Source organism: Pyrenophora tritici-repentis, chromosome 2 (genome assembly GCF_003171515.1).
Source record: "Pyrenophora tritici-repentis strain M4 chromosome 2, whole genome shotgun sequence".
Classification (NCBI taxonomy): Eukaryota; Fungi; Ascomycota; class Dothideomycetes; order Pleosporales; family Pleosporaceae; genus Pyrenophora; species Pyrenophora tritici-repentis.
This window is the reverse complement of record NC_089391.1, coordinates 2,403,972-2,428,369: the sequence shown is the minus strand read 5'-3', so window position 1 is coordinate 2,428,369 and position 24,398 is coordinate 2,403,972. Positions and strand designations below refer to the sequence as shown.

At 52.6% G+C, this 24,398-nt stretch overlaps 10 protein-coding genes across 10 annotated transcripts; 6 read left to right on the top strand and 4 right to left on the bottom strand.

Annotated features, from left to right (window-relative positions):
* Nucleotides 1-453: 453 nt before the first annotated feature.
* On the top strand, nucleotides 454-2,067 carry PtrM4_063820 (C2 domain containing protein; the record flags this gene model as incomplete). The annotated part of the gene is made up of 3 exons (XM_066105637.1): nucleotides 454-1,632; nucleotides 1,706-1,989; nucleotides 2,061-2,067. 3 exons carry the CDS (start codon nucleotides 454-456, stop codon nucleotides 2,065-2,067), a joined length of 1,470 nt encoding a protein of 489 aa, XP_065964264.1.
* Nucleotides 2,068-2,554: 487 nt separating this feature from the next.
* Nucleotides 2,555-5,818, bottom strand: PtrM4_063810 (NRPS enzyme; the record flags this gene model as incomplete). The annotated part of the gene is made up of 2 exons (XM_001933095.1): nucleotides 2,555-4,555; nucleotides 4,604-5,818. 2 exons carry the CDS (start codon nucleotides 5,816-5,818, stop codon nucleotides 2,555-2,557), a joined length of 3,216 nt encoding a protein of 1,071 aa, XP_001933130.1.
* A 2,221-nt stretch (nucleotides 5,819-8,039) lies between these two features.
* Nucleotides 8,040-8,728, top strand: PtrM4_063800 (DUF3729 domain containing protein; the record flags this gene model as incomplete). Its single annotated transcript, XM_001933094.1, has 2 exons — nucleotides 8,040-8,264; nucleotides 8,315-8,728. The coding sequence occupies 2 exons, from the start codon at nucleotides 8,040-8,042 to the stop codon at nucleotides 8,726-8,728; spliced, it is 639 nt and encodes a 212-aa protein (XP_001933129.1).
* Nucleotides 8,729-9,767: 1,039 nt separating this feature from the next.
* Nucleotides 9,768-11,067, top strand: PtrM4_063790 (Glycerol-3-phosphate dehydrogenase; the record flags this gene model as incomplete). Its single annotated transcript, XM_001933093.2, has 2 exons — nucleotides 9,768-9,826; nucleotides 9,873-11,067. 2 exons carry the CDS (start codon nucleotides 9,768-9,770, stop codon nucleotides 11,065-11,067), a joined length of 1,254 nt encoding a protein of 417 aa, XP_001933128.1.
* An 883-nt stretch (nucleotides 11,068-11,950) lies between these two features.
* Nucleotides 11,951-16,634, top strand: PtrM4_063780 (CcmA, ABC-type multidrug transport system, ATPase component; the record flags this gene model as incomplete). The annotated part of the gene is made up of 2 exons (XM_001933092.1): nucleotides 11,951-13,913; nucleotides 13,963-16,634. 2 exons carry the CDS (start codon nucleotides 11,951-11,953, stop codon nucleotides 16,632-16,634), a joined length of 4,635 nt encoding a protein of 1,544 aa, XP_001933127.1.
* Nucleotides 16,635-16,818: 184 nt separating this feature from the next.
* On the bottom strand, nucleotides 16,819-17,975 carry PtrM4_063770 (uncharacterized protein; the record flags this gene model as incomplete). Its single annotated transcript, XM_001933091.1, has 2 exons — nucleotides 16,819-17,745; nucleotides 17,919-17,975. 2 exons carry the CDS (start codon nucleotides 17,973-17,975, stop codon nucleotides 16,819-16,821), a joined length of 984 nt encoding a protein of 327 aa, XP_001933126.1.
* A 428-nt stretch (nucleotides 17,976-18,403) lies between these two features.
* On the bottom strand, nucleotides 18,404-19,291 carry PtrM4_063760 (uncharacterized protein; the record flags this gene model as incomplete). Its single annotated transcript, XM_001933090.2, has 3 exons — nucleotides 18,404-19,008; nucleotides 19,062-19,209; nucleotides 19,262-19,291. 3 exons carry the CDS (start codon nucleotides 19,289-19,291, stop codon nucleotides 18,404-18,406), a joined length of 783 nt encoding a protein of 260 aa, XP_001933125.1.
* A 190-nt stretch (nucleotides 19,292-19,481) lies between these two features.
* PtrM4_063750 (putative hcngp protein) lies at nucleotides 19,482-20,306 on the top strand (the record flags this gene model as incomplete). Its single annotated transcript, XM_001933089.1, has 1 exon — nucleotides 19,482-20,306. The coding sequence occupies one exon, from the start codon at nucleotides 19,482-19,484 to the stop codon at nucleotides 20,304-20,306; it is 825 nt and encodes a 274-aa protein (XP_001933124.1).
* Nucleotides 20,307-20,594: 288 nt separating this feature from the next.
* On the top strand, nucleotides 20,595-21,438 carry PtrM4_063740 (PRE1, 20S proteasome; the record flags this gene model as incomplete). The annotated part of the gene is made up of 2 exons (XM_001933088.2): nucleotides 20,595-20,701; nucleotides 20,751-21,438. The coding sequence occupies 2 exons, from the start codon at nucleotides 20,595-20,597 to the stop codon at nucleotides 21,436-21,438; spliced, it is 795 nt and encodes a 264-aa protein (XP_001933123.1).
* A 760-nt stretch (nucleotides 21,439-22,198) lies between these two features.
* PtrM4_063730 (Eno, Enolase) lies at nucleotides 22,199-23,661 on the bottom strand (the record flags this gene model as incomplete). The annotated part of the gene is made up of 4 exons (XM_001933087.2): nucleotides 22,199-22,994; nucleotides 23,045-23,117; nucleotides 23,166-23,568; nucleotides 23,617-23,661. The coding sequence occupies 4 exons, from the start codon at nucleotides 23,659-23,661 to the stop codon at nucleotides 22,199-22,201; spliced, it is 1,317 nt and encodes a 438-aa protein (XP_001933122.2).
* Nucleotides 23,662-24,398: the final 737 nt, after the last annotated feature.

Below are 24,398 nucleotides of genomic sequence, written 5' to 3'. Positions count from 1 at the left end.
GCGTTTTTCTCCATTAATTTTTGGTCGTCACATGCGCCACACGCGCAACACATGCAGAGGCGCATGACCGAAAAGATGAGGGTAAGCGGGGCCACACGGCTGTTTAGGACGAATCAAGTCGACGACCGCTAGAGACTCCACACTGGATTGGTTCGCGGTGGCTGGGGGTTCTGGGCACCAAATGCTTAGCAAAGCTTGTTTCGTACAAGGGCAAGGCCTCGCCTGTCGCCCAAGTCCTGTCCTGCACTGCGCCCGCCTTTTGATTGCGCCCCGTGCAACCAAGGCCCTGCGCCAGCGACTGTTGACGATTCTGCGGCCATAGCCATTCAATTCCTTCTTCTAGCCGCGCCATCTTGCGCTGTCGATCCCTTCATGTTGGTCTAAATAACAACTCTCTGCGCACCCGAGCTTCCGTAAGCTTCCCTTGAGAAACACTCGTCGCGCGCCGCAGATATGGCAGACACAAACGTAAACGGCTTGCCGCCAGCCGATGCTGCAAGCGGAGCTGCACCAGCCACAGAAGAGAAGGAGAATGGACATCCGAATGGCGACATGCCCAAGCCGCAGAAATCAGACACTGGTTTCGCAAGCAAGAAGAAAGGCCCAGAGGGCGGCTTCGACGAGACGCCCATACCGCGCGCGCCTCCTGGCTACACGGTCAAGTTTACGTTGCACCGCGCAAACAACCTGCCGCTCGCCGATATCAACACTCTCTCGGCCGACCCATTCGTCGTCGCCCAGCTCACCACGGGGCTCCCAACGAGACACAAGGAAGACCCGCCGCTGACGATGCGCACGCCTACGATACGGCAGAGCACCGATCCCGAGTGGAACAGCGAGTGGATAGTGGCCAATGTGCCGGCGTCTGGCTTCAGGCTCAAGTGTCGCATATACGACGAAGACCCTGCAGACCACGACGATCGCCTGGGCAACGTGCATGTCGAAGTCGGCGCCATCAATGAGGGTTGGGAAGGCATACACGACCAGACGTTTCCAATTCGGAAGCGCATGGTGAGCAAGCGAGCGTATGCGCTGCGTGCCATGGCCGTGTGCTTTGGCAAGGCGCACCATATGAGCGGTACGCTCAATGTCAGCGTTGAAGTGCTGGGTAGGACAGGGGACGAAAATGGCGGGCGCGCCTACACCATTGGACCGCAGTTCTGGATACGGCATTACTCGCCGCTATTGGGACGTCTGCTGGGCCAGAAAGAACCCAATGAAGATGGCCAAGTGTCGCGGAGAACAGGCAAGCAGAAGCCGGAAAAGTACAACTTCCAGTCCAACCAGATGCAGCTACGCGGCCCAGTGCCCGAAGCAATGTACCACCGCTACGTCGAATTCAAGCCGTTTGTTAAGAGCATGTACACGGCCAAAGGCGTGCGGGGTTTCATCCTATCCAAAGCCCTACACCACCAACACGCGCGCGTCTACAACTTCGACGCGGCCACAGAATTCAAAGTCCTGCCAGGCCCCTGCAAAGAATTCGCTCAAAAGTTCCTTGAGCTCGTCCACTGGGACCAAGGCGGCCGCATCTTCACCTACGTCCTCACCCTCGACGCCCTCTTCCGCTTCACGGAAACAGGCAAAGAATTCGGCATTGACATGCTAAGCAAGCACACCATGCACAGCGACGTAGCACCCTACATTGCCTTTTCCGGCGAATTCTTTATCCGCCGCCTCAAACATAAGGACCGCAAACCTCCAGACGAAGGCGGCGACAACGCCGCCCACCCCCCCCTCGGACATTGACGGTGGCCCCCCCAACGACGACCCAAAGAAAGACCCCGCCTACTACGAACTCGTCATCGACAACGACTCAGGCACCTACCGTCCCAACGCCGCCCTCCTCCCCCAGCTAAAAGCCTTCTTCGAAACAAACTTCCCCGGCCTGCACATCCGCACCCTCGACTGCCAGGGCGACGCCGAGAAAATGGAGGCCATGAAGTCGGAGCAGCGCGAGCGCAAGAAGCAAGAGGGCCAGGCGGTCGTGTATACCCAGATTAGCAGGAGTAGCAGTATGAGTAGCAGTGATGAGGAGGAGTTGGATCGCTTGGAACGAGAGGGTGAGATGGCGCCTAGGCATTTGAGACATCAGGTGCAACGCGAGGCCGAGGCTAGGGTCGATGCGATGAAGTTTCATGCTAAAGAATTTAGGCCGAGGGGTAAGCGCGGTGGTGCGGCTGACCAGGGGGAATGCTGCGTCGTCGTCTGCTGCGGCGGTGTAGGAGGGACTACTATACCCCTCCCTTTTTAATACTGTTTCTTCTCTCTTCCCCTTTTGATGTCATGTTGGTTATGAAAAGATTGATCTTTTCCCTCACTTGTCGCGATTTTTTTTCTCTTTATACCACTGAGTCTTGTAGCCTTTTGTCTAGAGTGTTGGATATAGGAGCGAAAAGAAAAAAAACAGCCTCCTTACTTGTCACTGCATGCAAGCCATTATCAGCCACGTAAAGCCTTGCTTGCTCAACATAATCAATCTATCAATCTCGTTTGTCTAATGTATAACCGTATCCATAGAATAAGCTTGGTGATGCATCTCAACACATTTTCTTCAGCGCACCTCGCGCTGGACCCAGTCCCAGACTTTACCTACGTACTCCTCGTTCAGAGGCTTCACATCCCTGAGTGCTTCAACACGTCTAGACGTCTCCTGAATGTCAAACTGCTTCCTCGGGTCCTCTTTGACCTCACTCTCACCCTCACCACCCGCATAAGCCTCCTTCCACAACCCTAGCAGCTTCAGCGCAGAGTGCTCCGACTCATCCGATTCCTCTAAGCGTTTCACCCACTCTTTCGGACTCACAATGTCAAACTTTTCCTTCTTCTGCAGCCACAGCAGCATCTGATGCCACGTCGGCTCTTGGTGCGGGTTAAGTACGTGGTAGACAGGCATGTGCGTTCTTTCGGTATCTGAAGTCGTCGTTTGCAGATATGCTTTTGCGGCCAAATCAACAGGGAGCCAATCTAGGGGCCCAGAGCCGAGATCAGGTAGACAATGGATTAGGCTTGCGGTGCTGAGCATCATGGGCCAAGCTTCTTTGGTGTTCCATATGCCTGATGTTGAGGCCCCGGCGAGCTGACCTACGCGTACAACTGCTATACGTCCGTGAAGACGCGTTTGCTCATGTGCTGAGAGACAGATATGCTCTGCCACCCATTTCGAACGTGAGTAGCCGAGTGGAGAGGCTGAAGAGGGATCTGAGGATAGTTGTTCCGGGAGTTTGTTGTTTTGGTTGACAGGAGCGTTTATGATAGCGGCAGTCGAAGAGCAGTATGTGAAGCGAGGAGGTTGAGAGCGCTGTGCTGTGAGTGCGAGATCGACCAAATTCCTTACGCCGGCGATGTTGTCTGTAACGAAGCTGCGGAGCTTGAGGCGGAAGTTTACTGTCCAGGCGATGTGAATGATGGACGTAGCCTTTTCTGCTAGGTAATCGTAGGTTTCGTCGCCTAGACCCAGACGCCCTTCACCCAGCTGTGAGGGTATGACCTTGATCTTGTCATTTAATATGTCAGATGCCCCCGGGTTGGTCAGACCGCGCTGTTCCAACGCTTTTCTAACTCGTTCCTTCGCCGCATGTTCATCTGACCCTCTGACGAGGCAATAAATGGCTTCCACGTCTGGATTTTTCTGCAACAAATGCAAAATGTGGGCACCCAATGCACCGGTAGCTCCAGTAAGTACTACCACTTCAGCATCCTTATCCTTGACAAGAGTTCCGTTAGTTGAGGTTTTCGTCTGCGTTTGGGGATATCCGAATGTCCCGTACTGTTTCACGAGGTCCCTCATTGCCTTTTCTTCGTCTTCCTCGTCTGCATCGCTTTCCCTGTGCCTCTTCCGTAGGATATAATTTGTCAGTCGTCGTATCGTACCGCAATCTTCTACCACGCTCATAGGTAACTGCCCTTCCAAGCCCGGTATCAAACGTCTCAGACGTGTTCTCAGCTGCATGCATGCAATCGAGTCCACTCCATATGAAAACAAGTCCATGTCTTCGCTGAGCTCGGAACACTGGCCGGTCATGCCTTGTATAAGTTTGATCAGATATTGCGGTAGATCTTGATCGCTCACTTCAGGCGATGAATCCGAGTCTTGGGAAGCATACGCGTTATCAATAACGTCCTCGAAGCGAGATTCTGCCGCTCTTCTGATGATGGTCCCCTTGCTACTCTTTTCGAGCGGTTGTTCTTGATGAGGTAGTGGAACGAGCATATCGAACGGTATCCTTGCATGGTCTTGACTTTCGCTGTTGAGCTTCTCGACATGTGCTCTTATGGCACTGAGAAGCTCTTGGTCCGACATGTCACTCGATTCTGCTGATCGCAAAAGGAGTGCACCTGGGAAGGGTCGGTTATTTCCAAATATCAGCACGTCTTCAACGTGAGGAGACGTTGCCATGGCATCTTCAAGTGGCGCTGGGTCAAATTTCTTCCCCGTTATGAGCGTGAGTTGTGAGTCTGCTCGTGAATGGTAAAGCCACGCATTCGGGACAGAAGGATGTGGAGCGAACAAGTCGGCGGTTGCGAACGACCCATCAGACCGGTTTTTCTTCGCCTGTTTTTACTCAGCAACTGAAACTGTGAAGTCATATAGGGAAATTACCATATGTGGCCATCCGGGTTTTATCACGAGTTCCGCAAGACCACCCTCTTGCTCCTCAAATTCCACTAACTTTGGTGGGTTATAGTTTCGCAGATACTGCCAATCATCGTCCGTAGCGAAATCACGATAAGATGATAAAATAAAGCCACACTCTGCACTACCAAATCTGGAGATGAGATTGACTCCGTTCTTGACCAGCCTATCACCGACTTCTGCTGGTAACGCCGCGCCGCCAACTCCCACAATGTCCATACCTTGCAGTAAACCAAGGCCTTTCTCATCAGCTTCCATCATCTGTAGAATATAAGGAACCGATGAGAAATACTTGACCTCGGGTAGACCTAGTGTTGAAGCATATGACTGAGCTGTGTATAGACAGCTACAGATATTACGTGCAGTTATGGGTACGTCTTTGCCCGGAAACAGCCAGATCAGAGCGTTGCTGGTCCAACATCTGAACAAATCCGCGATCCCTCCGTGATATAGGGGGGTGGTGGTGAATGAAGCTATAGTCGGTATCTTGGGGAGATGGGGAAGGACTCCAATGGCCGCACGATGAGATTGTGGGATGGGCTTTGGGAGACCTGAAGAGGTACCAGAGGTGTGGTGTAAGTATGCAACGGCTCGTTCATCGACATCGAGAGGTACAGCATCATGTTCAATAGGTACTTGAATCGCCGTAAAGATGTCTTCTGAATCAAGCAGTGGCAACAGACGTACTTCAAGCCCGGGGATTCCTTGTTCTGTTGCCAGGCTTTCCGTCTTGTGAGCCCTCTCAGTGTGAGCGGCATCATGGTAGAAGACAGAAACCTGGGACGATGTGCAGAGATGTAATATGGCCGCGGGCTGACACTGAGGCGCAATCAGGAGGACGGCGTAGCCCAGCCTTATCAGCCCCAACCACGTGAAGAGGAACTCGGGAGAGCTATGGCACAGTAGAGCAACTGTCTGGGGGGTACCAGATGAGCTTGGGCCACGTGTATTGCAAAGCCGTGAAGCAAATACATGCGTTCCTTGGTCAACGTCTGCAAAGGTAAGGACCTTGTAGGGCCATTTTTGTTGGTCTGGCTGTGGGATGGGAAAACCAACGGCTGGAAGTAGGGGGTGATGCTGGGCCTGCTGACTGATGAATTCGCTGATGTTTCGGTATGACTTGGGATTGGTGTTCAAAGCGGCAGCTTGACCCAGGGTGCAGACAAAGTAATTGGGTTGCATTGTGAGGAGCAATATAATTGACAAGCAGCGAGTATCCCTTCCAAGGGACCCTGGTGAGGTGTGGTTTGATGGGCCAGGCCATGGCCACAAAGTCTCAATTGGACGTGAGGCTCGATTCCGAGTCGTGACATCATCTACACTAGACTACAAAGGCAGGAGGCAGTAGCGACCATGCAGTCCAATGCATAGCGCAACATGCGTTGGCAGAAGACGTTACCCCACTACGGCAGAGAACGACTTGCAAGGACCCGCGGGCGGCAGAGATGAGCTGAGCTGTTAAGTATATAGTCGATTGCGGAGGTCCAAGGATGGCACGTAAGCATGTCAGTGCCTCGCGCACGCGCCACGCGTTCGAGAAGCCTACGTGGTCTTGTTGTGGAGACGAGACAGACGACGTGTAAGTACTTGGGTTTGTAGATTGGCCATGGTTGAAGAAACCTGTTTTGGTAGCAGATGTGTTTAGTACAAGGTTACGCGTACCGCCTACGAAGCGATAAGCCTCATCATGGCTTATACACCCAATAAGATGTCGTGGGTTTGTACGTGGCGCACAAAGGACGAAATAGGCTATGGTAGTCTTTGTGCAAGCCTGCAAAGAGAAAGCGGGCAGTTGTTGGGGAACACGCGTGTCCCCGGCTTACGACTGTTGCAGGCGCCACTGCCACGATGAATTTACCAGACGCCACATCTCACCACTACATTTCTGGGGCAGCACTGCATGGGCGGACAAGGTCGGCGCATCTTCACCTTGCATCCGGGTTCAAGATGGGCATCATGCCTACAGTGTTTGCATAGCACACAGTCGCTGCCCCCTGTGCAACTGCATTCTCATGGTTGTCATTGTTGTTGTTGACACGAGTCAGCAGCCTCGTGTAAGCACCGGTTCCTACGTATGGCGAGCGTTAATCCCAACCTCGTGACCATGCATGGACGTCTTGGGATAGGAGTGGGGAGTAGCTCGCAGCTCGCAGGTGGCGGTGTGTGGCACTGCGAGAGCAAATACCGAATAGCTTGAAAACAAACGGCATGCGCCTTTTTATCTGGAATGAAATAGTCGTGATTGGCGTCGCGCTGGGCACATGCATGGTTCTGTGCGGGCCGAGGAAGCATGTGCGGGTCACCATGGAAGGTAATACGCTATAGGTAATCGGAACTCATAATAATGGATGCGACACGGCTCTAGCGACCAGCCATCCCAGCCGAGTTTGCAGTTGGTATTATGTTTGCCTTGGCCGTGGACCGAGTCTTCTCGACAGTCATGGCATCTGAAACAGCACGACACAGTTGTGAATCCTGATGATGCAAGGCTGCAATTGTTTTTCGAGCGGCCAATGGAGCAGCGGTGGCGCTCGGCCCGCTAAACGATGCTTGCCCGTTAATGAGAAGCCGGCCAGTGTCAGTGGATAGGGACATGCGCTGCACGGCCACCTGCTAGGGTGGGTTGATATCCCGACGTACCTACAGTATGTACCGGGGTGGGGAGTGTACCAGTACGTGCTGGGGCAGTGATGGTCGTTTTTTTGTTCCTTTGCGCCAGAGCCAAGCAGCTCAACGCGCGCTGGGCGCAAGAGGCTGCACGGCATGGCACAAGAGGGAGTTGAATGGCCAATATAGGCGTCGAGTGCGCGTCGGACAGAGGGTCACTGCCGCAGGCGGTATATCCGACGCGTGGCGGGTTTTGGGACTGTCTTCGTCTGAAACAGGTGCGGCCAGCGTGACAATGTCTTTGTCAAAACCCGCCTGCGCAACTCAGTGTGCACCGAGGAGCCCAAGGCTTCGGCAGACCGGCAAAAAAGAGTGGTGACGGCAATGCAAATGAGCAATTTCCAACTCGACGGAACAGTCAAAAGTCGGCCAGGTAGTCTCTCGGTCGCGTCTGAGCGTATCTCCAAATCAATTGCCCTAGCTGCTTAAAGGCAGGCACGGCCGCTTAGCGTTGTTTCTCTCGCCCGTGCGCGCCAGCATATATTCCTGCCCTCCCCAGCAACACCCGCCTCTTCTATCCGTTCCCCAAACCAGCATTAAATCACGCTGTAAGTCCCACTCAATCTACGGCAAACCCACCCGAGCATATAATCCCTCCATTGCCCATTCAATCGCTGCCCCAAAACACCCTTTCCTCGCCCTACATAGCCGCTCCATACGTAGCCGCTGCCGATCTCCCACTGACTCTGCATCCCCTCAGGCATTGATACTCTGTCGCATCGACTTCAACACAACAATGCTCTACTCTACTCTCATCGTCGCCGCATCGGCTTTTGCCGGCTTTGCCTCTGCGCAGAACGCGAGCTCGCAGTTCCAGACACCCATCCCCTGCTGCTCCGTCGACGCCGGCTCCGTGCCCATGAACGACAAGCAGACATGGTGCACTGCCAATCAGAACACGTGCGTTGAGCTGTGCGGTGGCCAGGGCAAGCTTGCAAGCAACGGTAACTCGTGCAGTGCTGTACGTACATCTCGTGCTTTCACGTGCTGCATAGACTAACAGAGGCGCAGCAATCCCTTGAGTACTCGTGCGACTGCCGAAACGGTACTTCCATGACCGATGTCATGAGTAAATACCAGCAGACAGTACCCGGCCAAATGTGCCGCGTCTGGTATGACCAGTGCATTACCGCAAGCGGCTCCGACGATGCTGCCCAGTTCCAGTGCATCCAGGCGCGCGATAACCTGTGTGGTAACCTCACCACTACCGACGCGACCAACGCGGGTAACGGCAACTCAGGAGGAAGCTCTGCCTCTGCTTCTGCCAGCAGCAAGCCTTCATCTACCGGCGGCTCTTCTTCTGGAGCCTCGCCGACCCCCTCGGCCTCTACCGCACCTGCCGGCAACGCGGCTGCTACTCTCGCCCAGTACGGCACACCTGCTCTTGCTGGTGGTCTTCTTGCCATCTTCGGCTTTGTCTTGTAAAGCGCCAGCACTGTTGGGGGGAGTTCGGGCCGGTCCCAGTTGGACGGTGATGAAGAGAGGGTGAGAATCGTCACGGATATCAGCAAGGCGACACCACATGCGGTGAAGCGTTTACAGTGTTTCAGCATTGGCAGCACATTGCTTTGACAGCTATCTACATGGGGTTTACTTGTTCACCACTGCTGCGGATGGAAGGAGAGCATTCTAGGAGGATACTTAATGCGATGTTATGAAAGGACACACGACTTGTAATACCCAATACTACCATTTCCGCCGTTAGGTTATGACTTTGTCGCGTCTGTGCTGTGTCGCGTGCTCTAGATCTGACGTATGTGCGCCCAACGGTACCATCATGTGCAAGGTCGAGTCAAGTCATGGCTGAAGCAGTTGCCGAGCAGTGCACCATGCGCGCGCAGACGACCTGTCACCCGTCGGCTACCCAGGTATACCCCAAGCTGTGTTGATGTTGTGACTTGCCAAGAGCGACTCCTTCGTGACGATTGGTCAATTGTGCAAGCTGATCGACCGACTGGAGGATAAGCGTGCTGCAGCAACTGGGACCCATGCCCATGACGGAAGACGACCATTGAAAAACATCCGACTTGCATAGCTAGCTTTTCAACCCCCAACAACTGCGCCATCGCTCAGACACGTATTTTACACCTTCGTCCAATTCAGTAACACCAAGACGTTGTCACCGCCATCTCCCACTTGGCAAGATTTTTCCAGCATTGCCGCATCACAAGCTGCCTCGGTCTTTGCCGATTCGTACGAGGGGTGCGTTACACTTGCTCCAAGAGCCGAAATGTGGCTAGAGCAATTCCTCTCTTACTCTCTTACTGACTGCCCACAGGCCCGATAGGACTCATATAAAGTGGCTATCTTGAGACCCACGAAACTCTTGTTGCTCGCGTCACACTCACCTACCTACTACGTTACAAGGCCGCACCAACTCCGAGCCATACATAAGCGCATTGTAGTACCCTCCTACATATCTCATACCATCAATTCTCAACCCAGAGGATACAAATTCAGAACCATGGCGACTCTCAGTGCTGGACGTAAGCACAAAGTCACGGTAGTTGGCTCCGGCAACTGGTGCGTAGTCTATACGGCAATTGCAAACATGAGCTCACTGGTCTAGGGGCACTACCATGGCCAAACTCGTCGCTGAGAATGTCAAGGAGAATCCGACTCTGTTCGAAGAGACGGTCCAGATGTGGGTCTTCGAAGAGGAGTACACATTACCAAAGGACTCCCCCCACTACAACGGCTCCGACAAGCCTGAGAAGCTCTCCGGCATCATCAACAGGGTTCACGAAAACGTCAAGTACCTGCCAAATATCACCCTCCCGTCCAACGTGGTCGCCAACCCCGACCTACCCGACTCCTGCAAAGACTCGACCATGCTCATCTTTGTGCTGCCGCATCAATTTATTGCCCGATCAAGCCAACAGCTGGTTGGAAAGATTCTCCCTTATGCGCGAGCTATCTGCTGCACAAAGGGTGTCGATGTTAGTGAGAAGGGCATTCGGCTCATGTCGGAGACCATCGGCATGACCCTCAACATATACTGTGGGGCTCTTTCAGGAGCGAACATTGCTTCTGAGATTGCTCAAGAAAAGTACTCGGAGACGACTGTGGCATACGATCCGCCACCGATGGATTCGCGCAACCCCACCCCAAGTGGGTCGCCGACTTCTTCCATGATCGACCTCACTGCTCAAGTCGATCTCATCGATCCGAGCAAGTCGCAGCCCAGCAAGCGGTCGGCACGACTGACGCCTCTGCCCAGCGAGTACCCCCCTCTGTCGCATGACAATGTCCGCAAGCTCTTCCACCGTCCCTACTTCCACGTCCATATAGTCAACGACGTCGCTGGTGTCTCGCTTGGCGGAGCGCTCAAGAACATCATCGCCCTCGCAGCGGGCTTTGTGGACGGTCTGGGTTGGGGAGACAACGCCAAAGCTGCTGTCATGCGTGTTGGTATCATGGAGATGGTCAAGTTTGGCAAAGCCTTCTTCGGAGAGAGCGCCCGTACCAGCACCTTTACCGAAGAAAGTTGCGGTGTGGCAGATGTCATCACTTCATGCATGGGTGGCCGTAACTTTCGCTGTGCGAAGATGGCTGTTGAGCGTGGAAAGACAATCTACGAGATCGAGCAATCGGAGCTCAATGGCCAGAAGCTTCAGGGCACTAGTACCGCCTACGAGGTGAACGAGTTCTTGAAGGCTGAGGGTATGGAGGACGATTTCCCCCTCTTCACCGCCGTGTACAACATCCTGGAGGGCAAGAATAAGCCCGAGGACATTCCTCAGCTCATCGAGAAGAAGCCTTAGACGATGCCAGGTGCGATCGAGCACGGTGTAGAACAACGAGCGGTCCCATACACATACACTTGACGACGACTCTGACAGCGAATACCCCTCAAATAGATTAGATGCCCCTTGAAGGAAAGCTTCTAGAATACATGTCCCTTGGATAAATGCATAATGTACATGTTTGAGAATTAGTAATCAAATCATTGTTTCCTCTTTGTACGCAACCACCCTGCACCTGCATATAGGCGACACGGCAGATGGCACCGGCCGCGCTCTTAATGCAGCCGAGTGACAAGATGTGGCGCCCGATTTGTATCGGACCAGCTCCGCGGAGGATGCGCCAATGCCGCCTCGTTAGCGCAGACTGACATGGATGCTTCGCCTAGGTGTTGCACATGTCAGGTTTGCCATTCAATCCACTTCATACAGGCAAATTTGACTCGTGTTTGCCAAGGGGACATGCAGGGACTGTAAACAGTGGACATGTAGCCGTGCGTACGAGATTTTGTACGCCAGAATCGCGTGCGAAAAGTGTCATCTGTGATTGGTAATGCACACAGACGTCACATTTCGTACTACCCACAATCTGTGTGGGCTATCTAGTTCCTTGGCACCGCTCCAATCGGTATCAAAGCTTATAAATGACGAAGTTACCGCTTTAGCTCCGACTCCGATGTCTTCTGCTGCTCGGATTTGTCAACATGTATGTCCTGTAGCCCCGGACTCAAGGGCCTAGTACTTTTTTCGTCACAAGAAACAACAATCAAGACGCGTTTTTTACTCCTCCGGTGCAAGTGACCTCTTTGCTGCACCCTCTATCCATTTCTGTTTGCAATTCCTTCGCATTCTCTTTGTGTGGCTGTTCGTTGCCAAACTACGTTCTTTATAATACACCTACACCATGTGGGGATCCGCAATTGCACCCGCAGAACGAGACAGTCGCCGGAATCCATGGCACGAAGACGACTACATCCGCAATGGCAGAGAAGAGGTCGCCGGTTCGGATGACCAAAGCGATGACGACAGTCCCAACAGCCCCAACAGAAAGCGCCTTTCACGTTCTGGGACGTGGGGCGAACGTGATGCTGGAAGGCTAGACACACATGCAGCTGAACAGGATCTGGAGGTATTGCGAGGAGAGCTTGCATCACTCTCCAAATCAAAATCACATGGTGCACAGTCACAGCGATCGAATGCCCTTTCGAGGACCGCGAGCAGGATTAGTACACGCCATAACCAACATCGAGCCACACGCCAGCATACGCATGACAATGAGCCTGAAGAGCCTGGCAACGCCGCGGGAGATGAAAAGGAGGATGACTTCGAGCTCGACAAGTTCATGCGTGAAGGGCACTTTGAGAAACGCAAGGATGGCCAATCAGCGAAGAAAGTTGGTGTCATCTATAAGAACCTCACCGTCAAAGGCGTAGGGTCTACAGCTTCATTCGCCAGAACTCTGCCTGATGCAGTCTTGGGCACCTTCGGTCCCGATCTTTACCGCATCGTCTCAAACTTCGTTCCGGCGCTCAAGTTTGGGAAGCACAAGCAGATGAGGACACTCATAAACGACTTCACTGGCGTGGTCAAGGATGGAGAGATGATGCTTGTGCTGGGACGTCCTGGATCCGGATGTTCGACCTTCCTCAAGGCCATCGCGAATAACCGGGAGAGTTACGCTGCAGTCGAAGGTGACGTTTCATACGGCGGTATACCAGCCGACAAGCAGAAGAAGCAGTTTAGGGGTGAGGTCAATTACAACCCCGAAGATGACTCTCACATGGCCGATCTCAATGTTTGGCAGACGCTCAAGTTTGCCCTCACTACCAAAACGAAAAAGCACGAAAAACATGAGATTCCTATCATACTTGATGCGCTCCTCAAGGTATTTGGTATATCTCACACCAAATACACAAAGGTTGGAGATGAATATGTCAGGGGTGTCAGTGGAGGTGAGCGCAAACGTGTCTCCATCGCGGAGACTCTCGCCACGAAAAGCACAGTCGTCTGTTGGGACAATAGCACCCGTGGGCTCGATGCCAGTACTGCTCTCGACTATGCAAAGTCACTGCGCATTATGACCGACATTAGCAACCGCACCACACTCGTCACGCTCTACCAGGCGGGAGAACAGATCTACGAAGTCATGGACAAGGTCATGGTCATCGATGCCGGTCGTTGCATCTACCAGGGACCCGCACGTGCTGCAAAGCAATACTTTGAGGATCTTGGCTTCAAATGCCCTGAACGCCAGACCACTGCTGACTTTCTCACCGCTGTCACTGACCCCACGGAGCGCCAATTCCGTCCTGGATTTGAGGACAAGGCACCGAGAACGGCAGAGGAGCTTGAGAAGGCATTCAGAGAGAGTGGAATGTACAAGAGCGTGTTGAGAGAGGTTGGAGAGTACGAGAGCGACTTGGAGAGGAGTGACTTCGTGCAAGCAAAAGAGTTTGAAGGAGCAGTGCGTGAAAGCAAGAGCAAGACTGTGCGCAAGAAGAGCCCTTTTACCGTCTCTTTTGTGCGACAGGTGCTTGCCTGCACGCAAAGAGAGTTCTGGTTGACATGGGGCGACAAAACCACTCTCTACACGAAATTCTTCATCATTCTCTCCAACGGTCTCATTGTCGGCTCCTTGTTCTACGGTCAAGCACTTGACACGTCGGGAGCCTTCTCGCGAGGTGGTTCCGGCTTCTTCTCTATTCTGTTTTTAGGTTGGCTCCAGCTATCGGAACTCATGAAGGCTGTATCTGGCCGAAATGTGGTCAAGAGGCATGAGGACTATGCTTTCTACAGACCTAGTGCCGTGGTAATTGCACGTGTACTGCAGGACTTTCCGTTGCTTCTTGCACAAGTGATACCGTTCTGTAAGTTTCGCTTTCTATCCTCTCATACGGCATTTACTAATGTGTCTAGCAATTATAATGTACTTCATGACTGGACTTGATGTGGACGTTTCCAAGTTCTTCATCTACTTCTTATTCATCTACGTCACCACTTTTTGCATCACGACACTTTACCGCATGTTTGCCGCACTTTCGCCTAGTATCGACGACGCTGTCCGATTCGCCGGTCTCGCTCTCAACCTTCTCATCATATACACCGGCTACGTTATCCCCAAACCAGACTTATTGACTAAATATATTTGGTTCGGATGGCTCTATTGGGTCAACCCCGTAGGGTACTCCTTCGAAGCGGTATTGACGAATGAGTTCTCTGATCGAATCATGGAGTGCGCCCCGGGTCAATTGGTACCTCAGGGACCGGGTGTTGACGCCGCGTATCAGGGATGCAGCTTGACGGGTGCGTCACCAAACTCGAACACCGTGTCTGGCGCGGACTATCTCGATGTGTCTTTCAGCTATTCGAGATCGAATCTCTGGCGCAACTTTGGTGTCCTTATTGCCTTCACGATTCTCTATCTTTTGGTGACGGTGATTGCAACCGAGACTGTCTCTTTTGTGCAGTCAGGTGGCGGTGCGCTGGTCTTTGCCAAGAACAAGCGTGCGAAACAGGCTGTAAAGGAAGAGGCTCCTGCCGACGAGGAGCAGGTCGTTGCGGGCGAGTCTACCTCAAGCTCTTCTGACACCGCTGCACACGAAGAGGAGACACTGGAGTCCATCTCGAGCAGTGAGAGTGTCTTTACCTGGAGCGATGTCGAATATACCGTTCCTTACCAGGGAGGCGAACGCAAGCTACTGAACAAAGTCAATGGATACGCAAAGCCAGGCGTCATGATTGCTTTGGTCGGTGCCTCTGGTGCTGGCAAGTCTACCCTACTCAACACTCTATCGCAACGCCAAACGAGTGGTGTGGTGTCTGGAGAGTTTCTTGTAGATGGCTTGGGCCTTGGAAAGTCTTTCCAACGAGGTACTGGTTTTTGTGAGCAGATGGATCTTCATGATGGCACTGCGACAATTCGCGAAGCCCTTGAATTCTCGGCTATTCTCCGTCAAGACAAGAAGATCCCTAGGCAGGAGAAGCTCGACTACGTCAACAAGATCATCGACCTACTTGAGCTGCAAGAGATTCAAGATGCACTGGTTTCGAGCTTAGGTGTCGAGCAAAAGAAGCGTCTGACGATCGGTGTCGAACTCGCCGCGAAACCCTCGCTACTTCTCTTCCTCGACGAGCCCACTAGTGGTCTCGACAGCAACTCCGCATACTCAATCGTTCAGTTTCTAAAGAAGCTCGCACAGGCAGGTCAAGCTATCCTTTGCACCATTCATCAGCCGAGCAGTGTGCTTATTCAGCAATTCGACATGATACTTGCCCTCAACCCCGGCGGAAACACATTCTACTTCGGACCCGTAGGCGAGAATGGCTCGGATGTAATCAAGTACTTTGGGGACCGCGGCGTAAAATGCCCACCGAGCAAGAACGTCGCAGAATTCATCCTAGAGACTGCGGCGAAGCCCATCAAACGCAAGGACGGTAGCAAGATCAACTGGAACGAGGAATGGCTCAACTCTGACAACAACGCGGCGATGCTCAAGGAAATTGAACGCATCAAGGCAGACCGCAGCAAGGCCGTTGCAAGCCAAAAACAGGATGGAGGCGCAGAGGAGGAGTCAGAGTTTGCGGCCTCTACATGGGAGCAAACCACCATGCTTACCAAACGTACCTTTACGCAATACTGGCGCGACCCTTCTTACCTCTACGGAAAACTCTTCGTCGCGGTCATCATCGGAATCTTCAACGGTTTCACCTTCTGGCAACTCGGCAACAGTGTCGGCGACCTGCAGAACCGCATGTTCAGTCCTTTCTTAATCATCCTCATCCCGCCCACCATTGTCAACGCCGTGGTACCCAAATTCTACCAAAACATGGCACTGTGGCAAGCACGAGAACTCCCATCGCGCATATACGGCTGGGTTGCATTCACCACTGCTCAAGTCGTTGCCGAAGTCCCTATCGCCATCGTATCCAGCGTGCTATACTTTGTGCTCTGGTATTTCCCCACCGGCATGCCAACAGACAGCGCATCATCCGGGTACGTTTTCTTGATGACGATGCTCTTCTTCATCTTCATCTCGTCATGGGGCCAGTGGATTTGCGCCTTCGCACCCAGCTTCACCGTCATTTCAAACGTCCTCCCGTTCTTCTTCGTCATGTTTGGTCTGTTCAACGGAATCGTACGCCCGTATGATATGATGCCTGCGTTCTGGAGATACTGGATCTACTACCTCAACCCATCCACGTACTGGATCGGCGGCGTTCTCTCAGCTACCTTAACCGGTATCCCAGTTCAGTGTCGGGAGAGCGAGACGGCCGTTTTCGACGCGCCCCCGGGCCAGACGTGCTCGTCTTATGCTGGTAGCTTTGCCTCGCAAGCGGCGGGATACCTTGTTAACCCCGATGCTACGACTGGGTGCCAGTACTGTCCTTATAGTGTTGGTGATGACTATCTTTCTACTCTCCACGTCAAGGCTAGCGACAAGTGGCGTAACTTTGGCATCTTTTTGGCGTTTTGCATTAGTAATTGGGCGTTGGTGTATTTTTTCATTTGGAGCATTCGCATCAAGGGGTGGAAGTTTGGGTTTGGGGCTTTTGGGAAGCTCAAGGGGAAGAAGAAGACGGATGGTTAGAAGGCGTAGATGATCGTTGTTCATGCTGCCAATGAAGACGAAGCGAAGTATTTGAAGATATGTTTCGATGATAGACTCAAAAGCGAAAAAGAAGTTAGAGATAGATATAATGACCAAGCTGAAATATCTACAAAATCAACAACCAACATCCCACATTCCTCTATCTCTCTCCCCCCCAACAAACTCAGCTCTTCTTTCCCTGCGCCACCTCATCAACCCACCCCACCCCGTCAAGCACCTTCCTCCACCCAAACTCCTCCCTCCACCCCAGCATCTCCTTCATCTTCCAATTACAAACCGGACTCTCCCTCCACCCCATGCTCCTTGTAATCTTCGTACCTGGACACATCCTCCCCAACCACTCCTCGATACCCCCCTCCCTCTCATGCACAGTACTCTCATCATTAACCGCATTAAAAACCTGATATCCCAACCCGTCCTTTTTCAAACAAGCATCCACCATCCCCCCCAAATCCCTTGCATCAGTATAACTCCACGCATGCACCTTGAACCTCTCGGGATACATCATATAATTTCTAAACTTCTCCTCATGCCGCTCCGGCTCGATAACCGCCGAAATACGCAAACAGTAAATATCGGTCCCAGGAAACCGTCTTGCGAAACTTGCGGCAAGCGTTTCCATGCAGAGTTTACTGGTGGCGTAGACGTCGCTGGGGGTTGTTGCCGTCGTCTCTGTGATGGGAAACTCGGCATAGTCTGCGTCGCCTTCGGCGTACGTGACACCGTAGCATGTTAGACTGCTCGCGAGGATAATCTTGCGAATGCCGAGTTTACACGCTGCTTCGAGGATGTTGTACGCGGAGAGGGTGTTGATGCGGAAGGTTTCGTTGTCCGGGACACGCATGGGTTGCGGGATGCCTGCGAAGTGGACGACAGCGGTGGGGGACTGGGGCGCGCTGGGGAAGGGTTCGGAGATGGTGAAGTGGCTGGAAAGGGAGTTGAAGGCTTGTGCGCCGTCGGTTAGGTCGGCTTTGAGGGTGTGGATTGGGGGGTTGGATGTGTTGGTATGGGAGGGGAGGGGCACGGTGTCGACGTTAAGGATTGTGTGGCCATGGGATTGGAGGTAGGATATTACGTGGCGGCCTGCTACCTAGGGGGTGGGGAGGAGGGTGTTAGTTGTGTGGTGGTGTGTAGGAGGATATATGTGACATGTATATCTTGAGATGGCTTTTGGACGAGTGAAAGAGGGATGAAGTGTCGATAGAATAAGAAAGTAAAGTCATGATATTATTCTGGTAGTAGAAGTATGAGAAAGGTACGTACCCCAGAACCACCCGTAAACACCACTCTCTGTCCCGATGAAGGCGTCGGAGCAGACATTGCAATAGAAAGTGTGAGCAAAGACTAGATGATGAGACTCTTACATATGCTTGTTGATATAGTCAAGGCCAAGTGGCTTATAAATACGTGGGCACTCCTGACGTACAAACAGCTTCACTATTTCAAGGTGGAGATATCAAGTCATCCCCCCGCAATACACTAACTTCGTATGCCACTCTTGGTAAGCCGAGCTTGGAGACCCCACTTTGCTTATATCGGTCCTTTCTTTTCCTTGCTTTACTAAATGTTTAAAGGTACACAAAGCCAATCCCGTCGGACAGAAGCTCACAGGAGCTTTAAAACGATGGCGGACAACGACTTAATCAGACCGTTAATGGTACATTCATTCATATCTATCGTTTGTAATGCTGCCATTGAATAGCACCATAGCCTCTTTGGCCGCGACCAGAACGTTCTAAGCGCCCATCTTATGCGGTCTGAGTACCGTAACCCCGGATCCTGTCCGCAAAGGCCCAGCTCTGGTTCTCCAGCTTCACATTCTCGTCCAGATCAACTCCATCCTTTGTGACGACGGCAATCGAGTATTTGTCCATACTCCTAGCGTCCCTGTAGAAGAGAACCTTCATGCACTCCTTAATCTTCTCGACAGCCTGCTCCCTGGTGACATTCTCCACCGCTGCCTCGTCTGGCAATATTGTCCTCAGAATTGGCTGAGCAAGATGTGCTCCGAAGCCGGTAGCCAGCGAAGGTGATGAGAAGGTGGTACCGAGAAGATCTGCACTTGCAAGGAAGGGCTTCTTCTCGCCATCCATGCCTACGATGAGCATGTGGTTCCACAGCGGGTCGAACTTTGATCGGCGGTTGTACATGACTTTGGCGAGGTAGGTGTGGAGGTTCTTTGCGTTGAGCGAGTTCTCGGATGAAGAGTAGTTCTCGCGAATGTCGAGCGAATTAAGCAAGCGATCGAGGTACTGCATGTCGGAGACGTCGCCGCCAAAGCCTACAACAACCTCGTCGTTGAACTTTCGTAGACGCTTGACGTCGGTGAAACGTGCGAGGGAACCATATGAAGCTATTTCCAACCGTCAGCCTAGATATCTGGTTTCGCTCCGTATCAGCCCATACCCAGGTTGTCCGCCGCAATGACTACGCCATCCTTGAACTTGGCCGCAAGCACCGAGGTTCCGGTCACAATGGGGCTCTGAGTGTGCTGGTTCGGCCCGGCAGCTGAGAAATGTGAGGGGTCATAGGCGCCGTATACATCGTCTCTGGGCTATGATAAAGTCATTAGTACTGCTGCTGTTTGATGCGGGCGGGTGACATACACGGCCCCAAGCCTGCGGGAGGTGGTTCATTGTGGGGACTGTTGGTGAAGCTGAAGGAGAGAGAGGGAGATGTATGTCGAATTGGCGGCGACGGTAAGACTCAGCGTGGGTTCAGAGGCGAGGTTGTTGTCACGATGCTCGTAGGCAGTCGGTGGTTGCGCAGCTCGCCCGCCAAGCAATGGCGGCTGGCCCAAGCTCCGTATACTGAGGTCAATTCAAGATGATCGTCTACAAGCATTGCGCACCAAACATGCTCGGAATTGACTACCCGGATAGTGACGAGGAAGAAGTCGTTCAGGTGACAAAGCCAGAGGTGAGACTCGTAAATGAGCTCAAGGGCCCGATCGCTACTAATATAGAGTTGACCAACATCCCTACAGCAGTTGCGCCCGCGCCAGAACCTCTTTCCGAATCTGCGTCCCTCCAACAGCCTTCTGCTTCCTCAGGCCCAGTGAATGGTCCCGCTCAAGGCCCGACAGTATCGCCGCCACCTACAGAAGATGATTCGCCAAACGATGCTGCTCCAGGCTCACCTTACACAACCACTCGCGCCTTGATCCAGAACCTCACACTACCTACCGTACCGAACTTTGATATACCGCCTTCACCGCCGGGATCGCCGCCTCAAAGAGCGACGAAGAAGTTTGCGCAATTCCTAGATCTCAAGAAAAAAGGACAGCACTTCAATCAACGTTTGGAAGGCTCCTCAGTGCTGCGCGATCCTGGACACTTGCGAAAGTTGCTGGACTTTGCGGGAGTCAGCGAGGAGGATGCATACGCTTCTACGCTATCAGATGGCGTTGCGATACCATCAGTCTTTCCGGAGTGGGCTTATGTGGAGGAATTAAAGGCCTCACAGAAGGACCTTGCGAAAGCAAAGGAGCAGGCCAAGTCTAAGGCGCCAAGAGAGGCTGTCGAATTCGTCTCTGCATCAGCCTCTACAGGAAAGCGCAAGGAATTAGAGCATAGGGGACGAGACGATGCGAGCTTGAAGAGCTCAAGATCTCCAAAGAGGATACGGTCAAAGTCGAAGGAGCGGAAGTAGAGGGAATGTACTTTCCGAAATAATGTACATTAGCGAAGATAGGATGTGTTTGAATTTACAATTCAAGATGTGAACGTCATCTTTATGGAAAGAGTGACTATGTCAGTCAAGGTATGCTCTTACCATACCAGCGCCAAGACATTAGCGCATGGAGCTCCAGGCATTCGAGCTCCGCGTACTACAGCTTCATCCCCGACAACAGAGCCGCCCCTTCAACTGACTACCCTCCCGAGTATTCGACAACAAAACCCTTGCAGCTTTTCCATATACCAACCCTACACACTTGCAATGGCAGCGCTCTACACCGGTGCACCTCCACAAGGCGGTCCAGGCTACTCATTCAAGCAAACCCCCACAACTGTCCCCTCCGGCGAGCGGCAACATGGTTTCTACCCGTATGTAATATCTGCTATGACCCCAAACCACATTTCCAACTGTATATAGGTACACGGACAACGGTGGTTCAACACTAGGCATCTCGGGCGCCGACTTCACCATCCTCGCAGGCGACACACGTTCCACCTCGGGCTACAACATCAACACACGATACGCACCCAAGCTATTCAAGATCGGTGGCGAAGGACCAGAAAACAAGGGTGCCAGGATCGTACTGTCAGTTGTCGGCTTTGCTGCAGACGGTGATGCGTTGAAGGAACGTCTCGATACCATTGTCAAGATGTACAAGTACCAGCATGGAAAGCCCATGTCCGTCTCGGCATGCGCACAACGACTCAGTCACATTCTCTACAACAAGCGATTCTTCCCTTACTACGTCCACGCTATCTTGGGTGGTCTTGATGAAGAGGGCAAGGGTGCGCTGTACTCGTACGACCCCGTCGGCAGCTACGAGAGGGAGCAGTGTAGGGCAGCTGGTGCGGCGGCATCTCTTATCATGCCTTTCCTAGACAACCAGGTCAACTTCAAGAACATGTACGAGCCCGGTAGCGGAACCGGTCACGAGCTCAAGTCGAAACAAGCACAGCCGCTGCCGCGGGATCATGTCGAGGATCTGGTACGGGATGCCTTTACCAGCGCAGTCGAGAGGCATATCGAGGTTGGTGATGGACTGCAGATGATGATCATCACAAAGGATGGCATAGCCGAGACCTTTACACCGCTCAAGAGAGACTAAGAGATTGCGATGGGTAAATTGCGGACGAGCATCTTCACGAATATGATGATTTCAAGTGCCGAACAAGATGTATGAATAACATAACAAGGTGCTAAATGATAATTGGGAACCGAGCCTTTCCATGATCAATGAGAAGTTTACACACATCTCACAATGTCTTCCATAATCGTTTCTGCTCTGTCATCCTTTCCTCTATCTCATGTGATTTTTGTCTTCTCTGCTCTATTGCGTGTTCACGTGCGTGTTCACGTACGTGTCCACATATCACCCCCATCACAAGCTTGCCGCATCGTCTTCACCTCATCCATACTCTACCCCCACACTACACCCAACTTCCTCTCTCACCATCCCATCCTCTTCAACCCACCCAAACAAGCATAAAAAATCCACTATTACAAACCACCCTCCTTAAAAAGGCAGAGGGTACAGTCACTCCAAGGGTCCGTTTTAGCAACCGCCCAAAACTCAATGTTACCCAAAGGGCCTACCCATTGTTATTTCATCTCGAATTTCAACTCTTGCTCTTTCTGTTTTGGTGGAACTCACATTACCCCAAGCGTAACTGTCAAAAACTAAACCAACTTCGAAAGACTACCAAAACGACAAGCAGACATCACATACGAATCAATCATGGGGGCGTAGATTTTATGTCATTGTGCTTTGTATACATATATCTCATCGCTCTCAAGCTTCATTAATCATGACACTTCTGTAGCGCTTGATATCAGGTCCTCTCGGTACTCTGATTCCCATCAATCGCTTACAAGTTGATGGCAGTCCTGAAGTTGTTGCCAGCGTAGATGGCATTGTCGCCGAGCTCCTCCTCGATACGGAGAATCTGGTTGAGCTTGGCGAGACGCTCAGATCGGGCTGGCGCACCGGTCTTGATCTGACCAGCTCGCAGACCGACGACAATGTCAGCGATGGTGACGTCTTCGGTCTCACCGGAACGGTGAGAAACCATGACACCCCAACCAGCACCGAAAGCGTCCTTGGCAGCCTGAATGGCCTCGGTGATGGTACCAATCTGGTTGACCTTCAGGAGGAGAGCATTGCAGGACTTGAGTTCGATGGCCTTCTTGATGAACTCAGGGTTGGTGACAGTCAGGTCATCACCGACAATCTGGAAGTCTGAAGTCTTGAAGAAGTAAGACCAAGCCTCCCAGTCATCCTCAGCGAAGGGGTCTTCGATGCTGACAATAGGGTACTTTGCGGCCAGGGACTTGTACAACTCGGCGAGTTGCTCGTAGCTGAGCCACTTGCTCTTGTCGCTGTCGGGGTTCTTGAAGTCGAGGTCGTACTTCTTCTCATCGGCCTTGTAGAACTCGCTGGATGCGACATCCATAGCGATCTTGATCTTGCCAGTGTATCCAGCCTCCTCAATGGCCTTCATGATGAGGTCAAGAGCCTCCTCGGGGGTTTGAATATCCGGGGCGACACCACCCTCGTCACCAACGTTTCCGGCTGATTGTCCGTAGGTCTTCTTGGCAAGGGACTTGAGCTTATGGTAGACCTCAGCTCCTTGGCGCATAGCCTCGGAGAATGTGGGTGCCTCGCTGTGGCATGTTAGCGCGTGTCGTATTTGCATGACCAGGGTTCAGCTTACCAGGGAACAATCATGAATTCTTGGAAAGCAAGACGGCCACCGGCGTGTGAGCCACCGTTGAGGACGTTTTGGACTATAGAATCAGCATATTGTCATCAGACGAGATGCTAGGAACACCTACAGGGTACAGGGAGGACGTATGGTTTCTTGGTGCCAGCCAAGTCGGAAATGTGTGCGTAGAGAGGGACGCCCTTCTCAGCGGCTGCGGCCTTTGCGATGGCCATTGAGACACCAAGGATCGCGTTGGCGCCGAGGTTGGTCTTGTTCTTGGTGCCATCGAGCTTGTTGAGGAAAGCGTCTACGGCGGACTGGTCCTTGACGTCGAGCTTCTCCTTGATCAGAGCAGGGGCAATGGTGTCGTTGACGTTGGCGACAGCCTTGGTGACACCCTTACCGGCCCACTTGGACATGTCTCCATCGCGGAGCTCGCAAGCCTCGTGCGAGCCGGTTGAGGCACCAGAGGGGACAATGGCGCGATGCAGTCCAGTCTCGGTGACGATGTCGACCTCGACGGTGGGGTTACCCTATAAACATTAGGGATGAATTGATACTTTTCGATGAAATACACATACCCGAGAGTCGTAGACGGAGCGGGCGTGGATCTTTGTGATGGTCATGTTGGCTGATGCTGTTGAGGAGTCAATTGGGATGAGCTGGAGAGCGGTAACAGTGCAAGGCAGGAGTTATAGCTGCAGGTCGGAGCGCGGATCATCAAGTCCGGCCGCGGATAGAAAGCCAAGGAGAAAAATTGACCTACTAGTTGTATGTAAGAGATGAGCTCGGTGTTGTTTTGTTTGGGTGGGGTGTTCCAGAGCTTATAAGTCCAGCAAGGTTTGGAGGGGTCGTTCAGCATTCAGCCCCGCTATGACGCTGCTGCCTCATTGGCAGCCACGGTCTCTCTCGTAACGGCATGCATAAACATTATCGCAAAAGCATTCCATGTGGGAGGACGCGAATGTCCCGAGCAAAATATTTGGGGGGTACAATTCAACGGCACAATTGAACAGCTGTTCTTGGCGCCTTACGCCGTTCATGCACGGGTGATCTTCCCGCGCAGCTTCTTTCGTCACCCGTAGTGGCCTAGATGACACCGGAGCATCGAACGTGGCCACTCTCCCCAAAGAATACCAATTAAAGTTGGAAGGTGCAAAACAGCACTTCGCCTAGAGCGAAGCTAAATGGCTTGGCCGTGCTCAGGATGGCAGAGAGAGCTTCAGCACAGGGCACGTGGTGCGAGGAGGAAGCGGTCGCGAGCCATCCGGTGAATGTAGTGACTTGAGGTATTTTCCAAGGGTCCATGATCCTCCAGCTTTATAATGGACTTGACTGGCCAGGAAAGAAAGCCTGTGTTCGA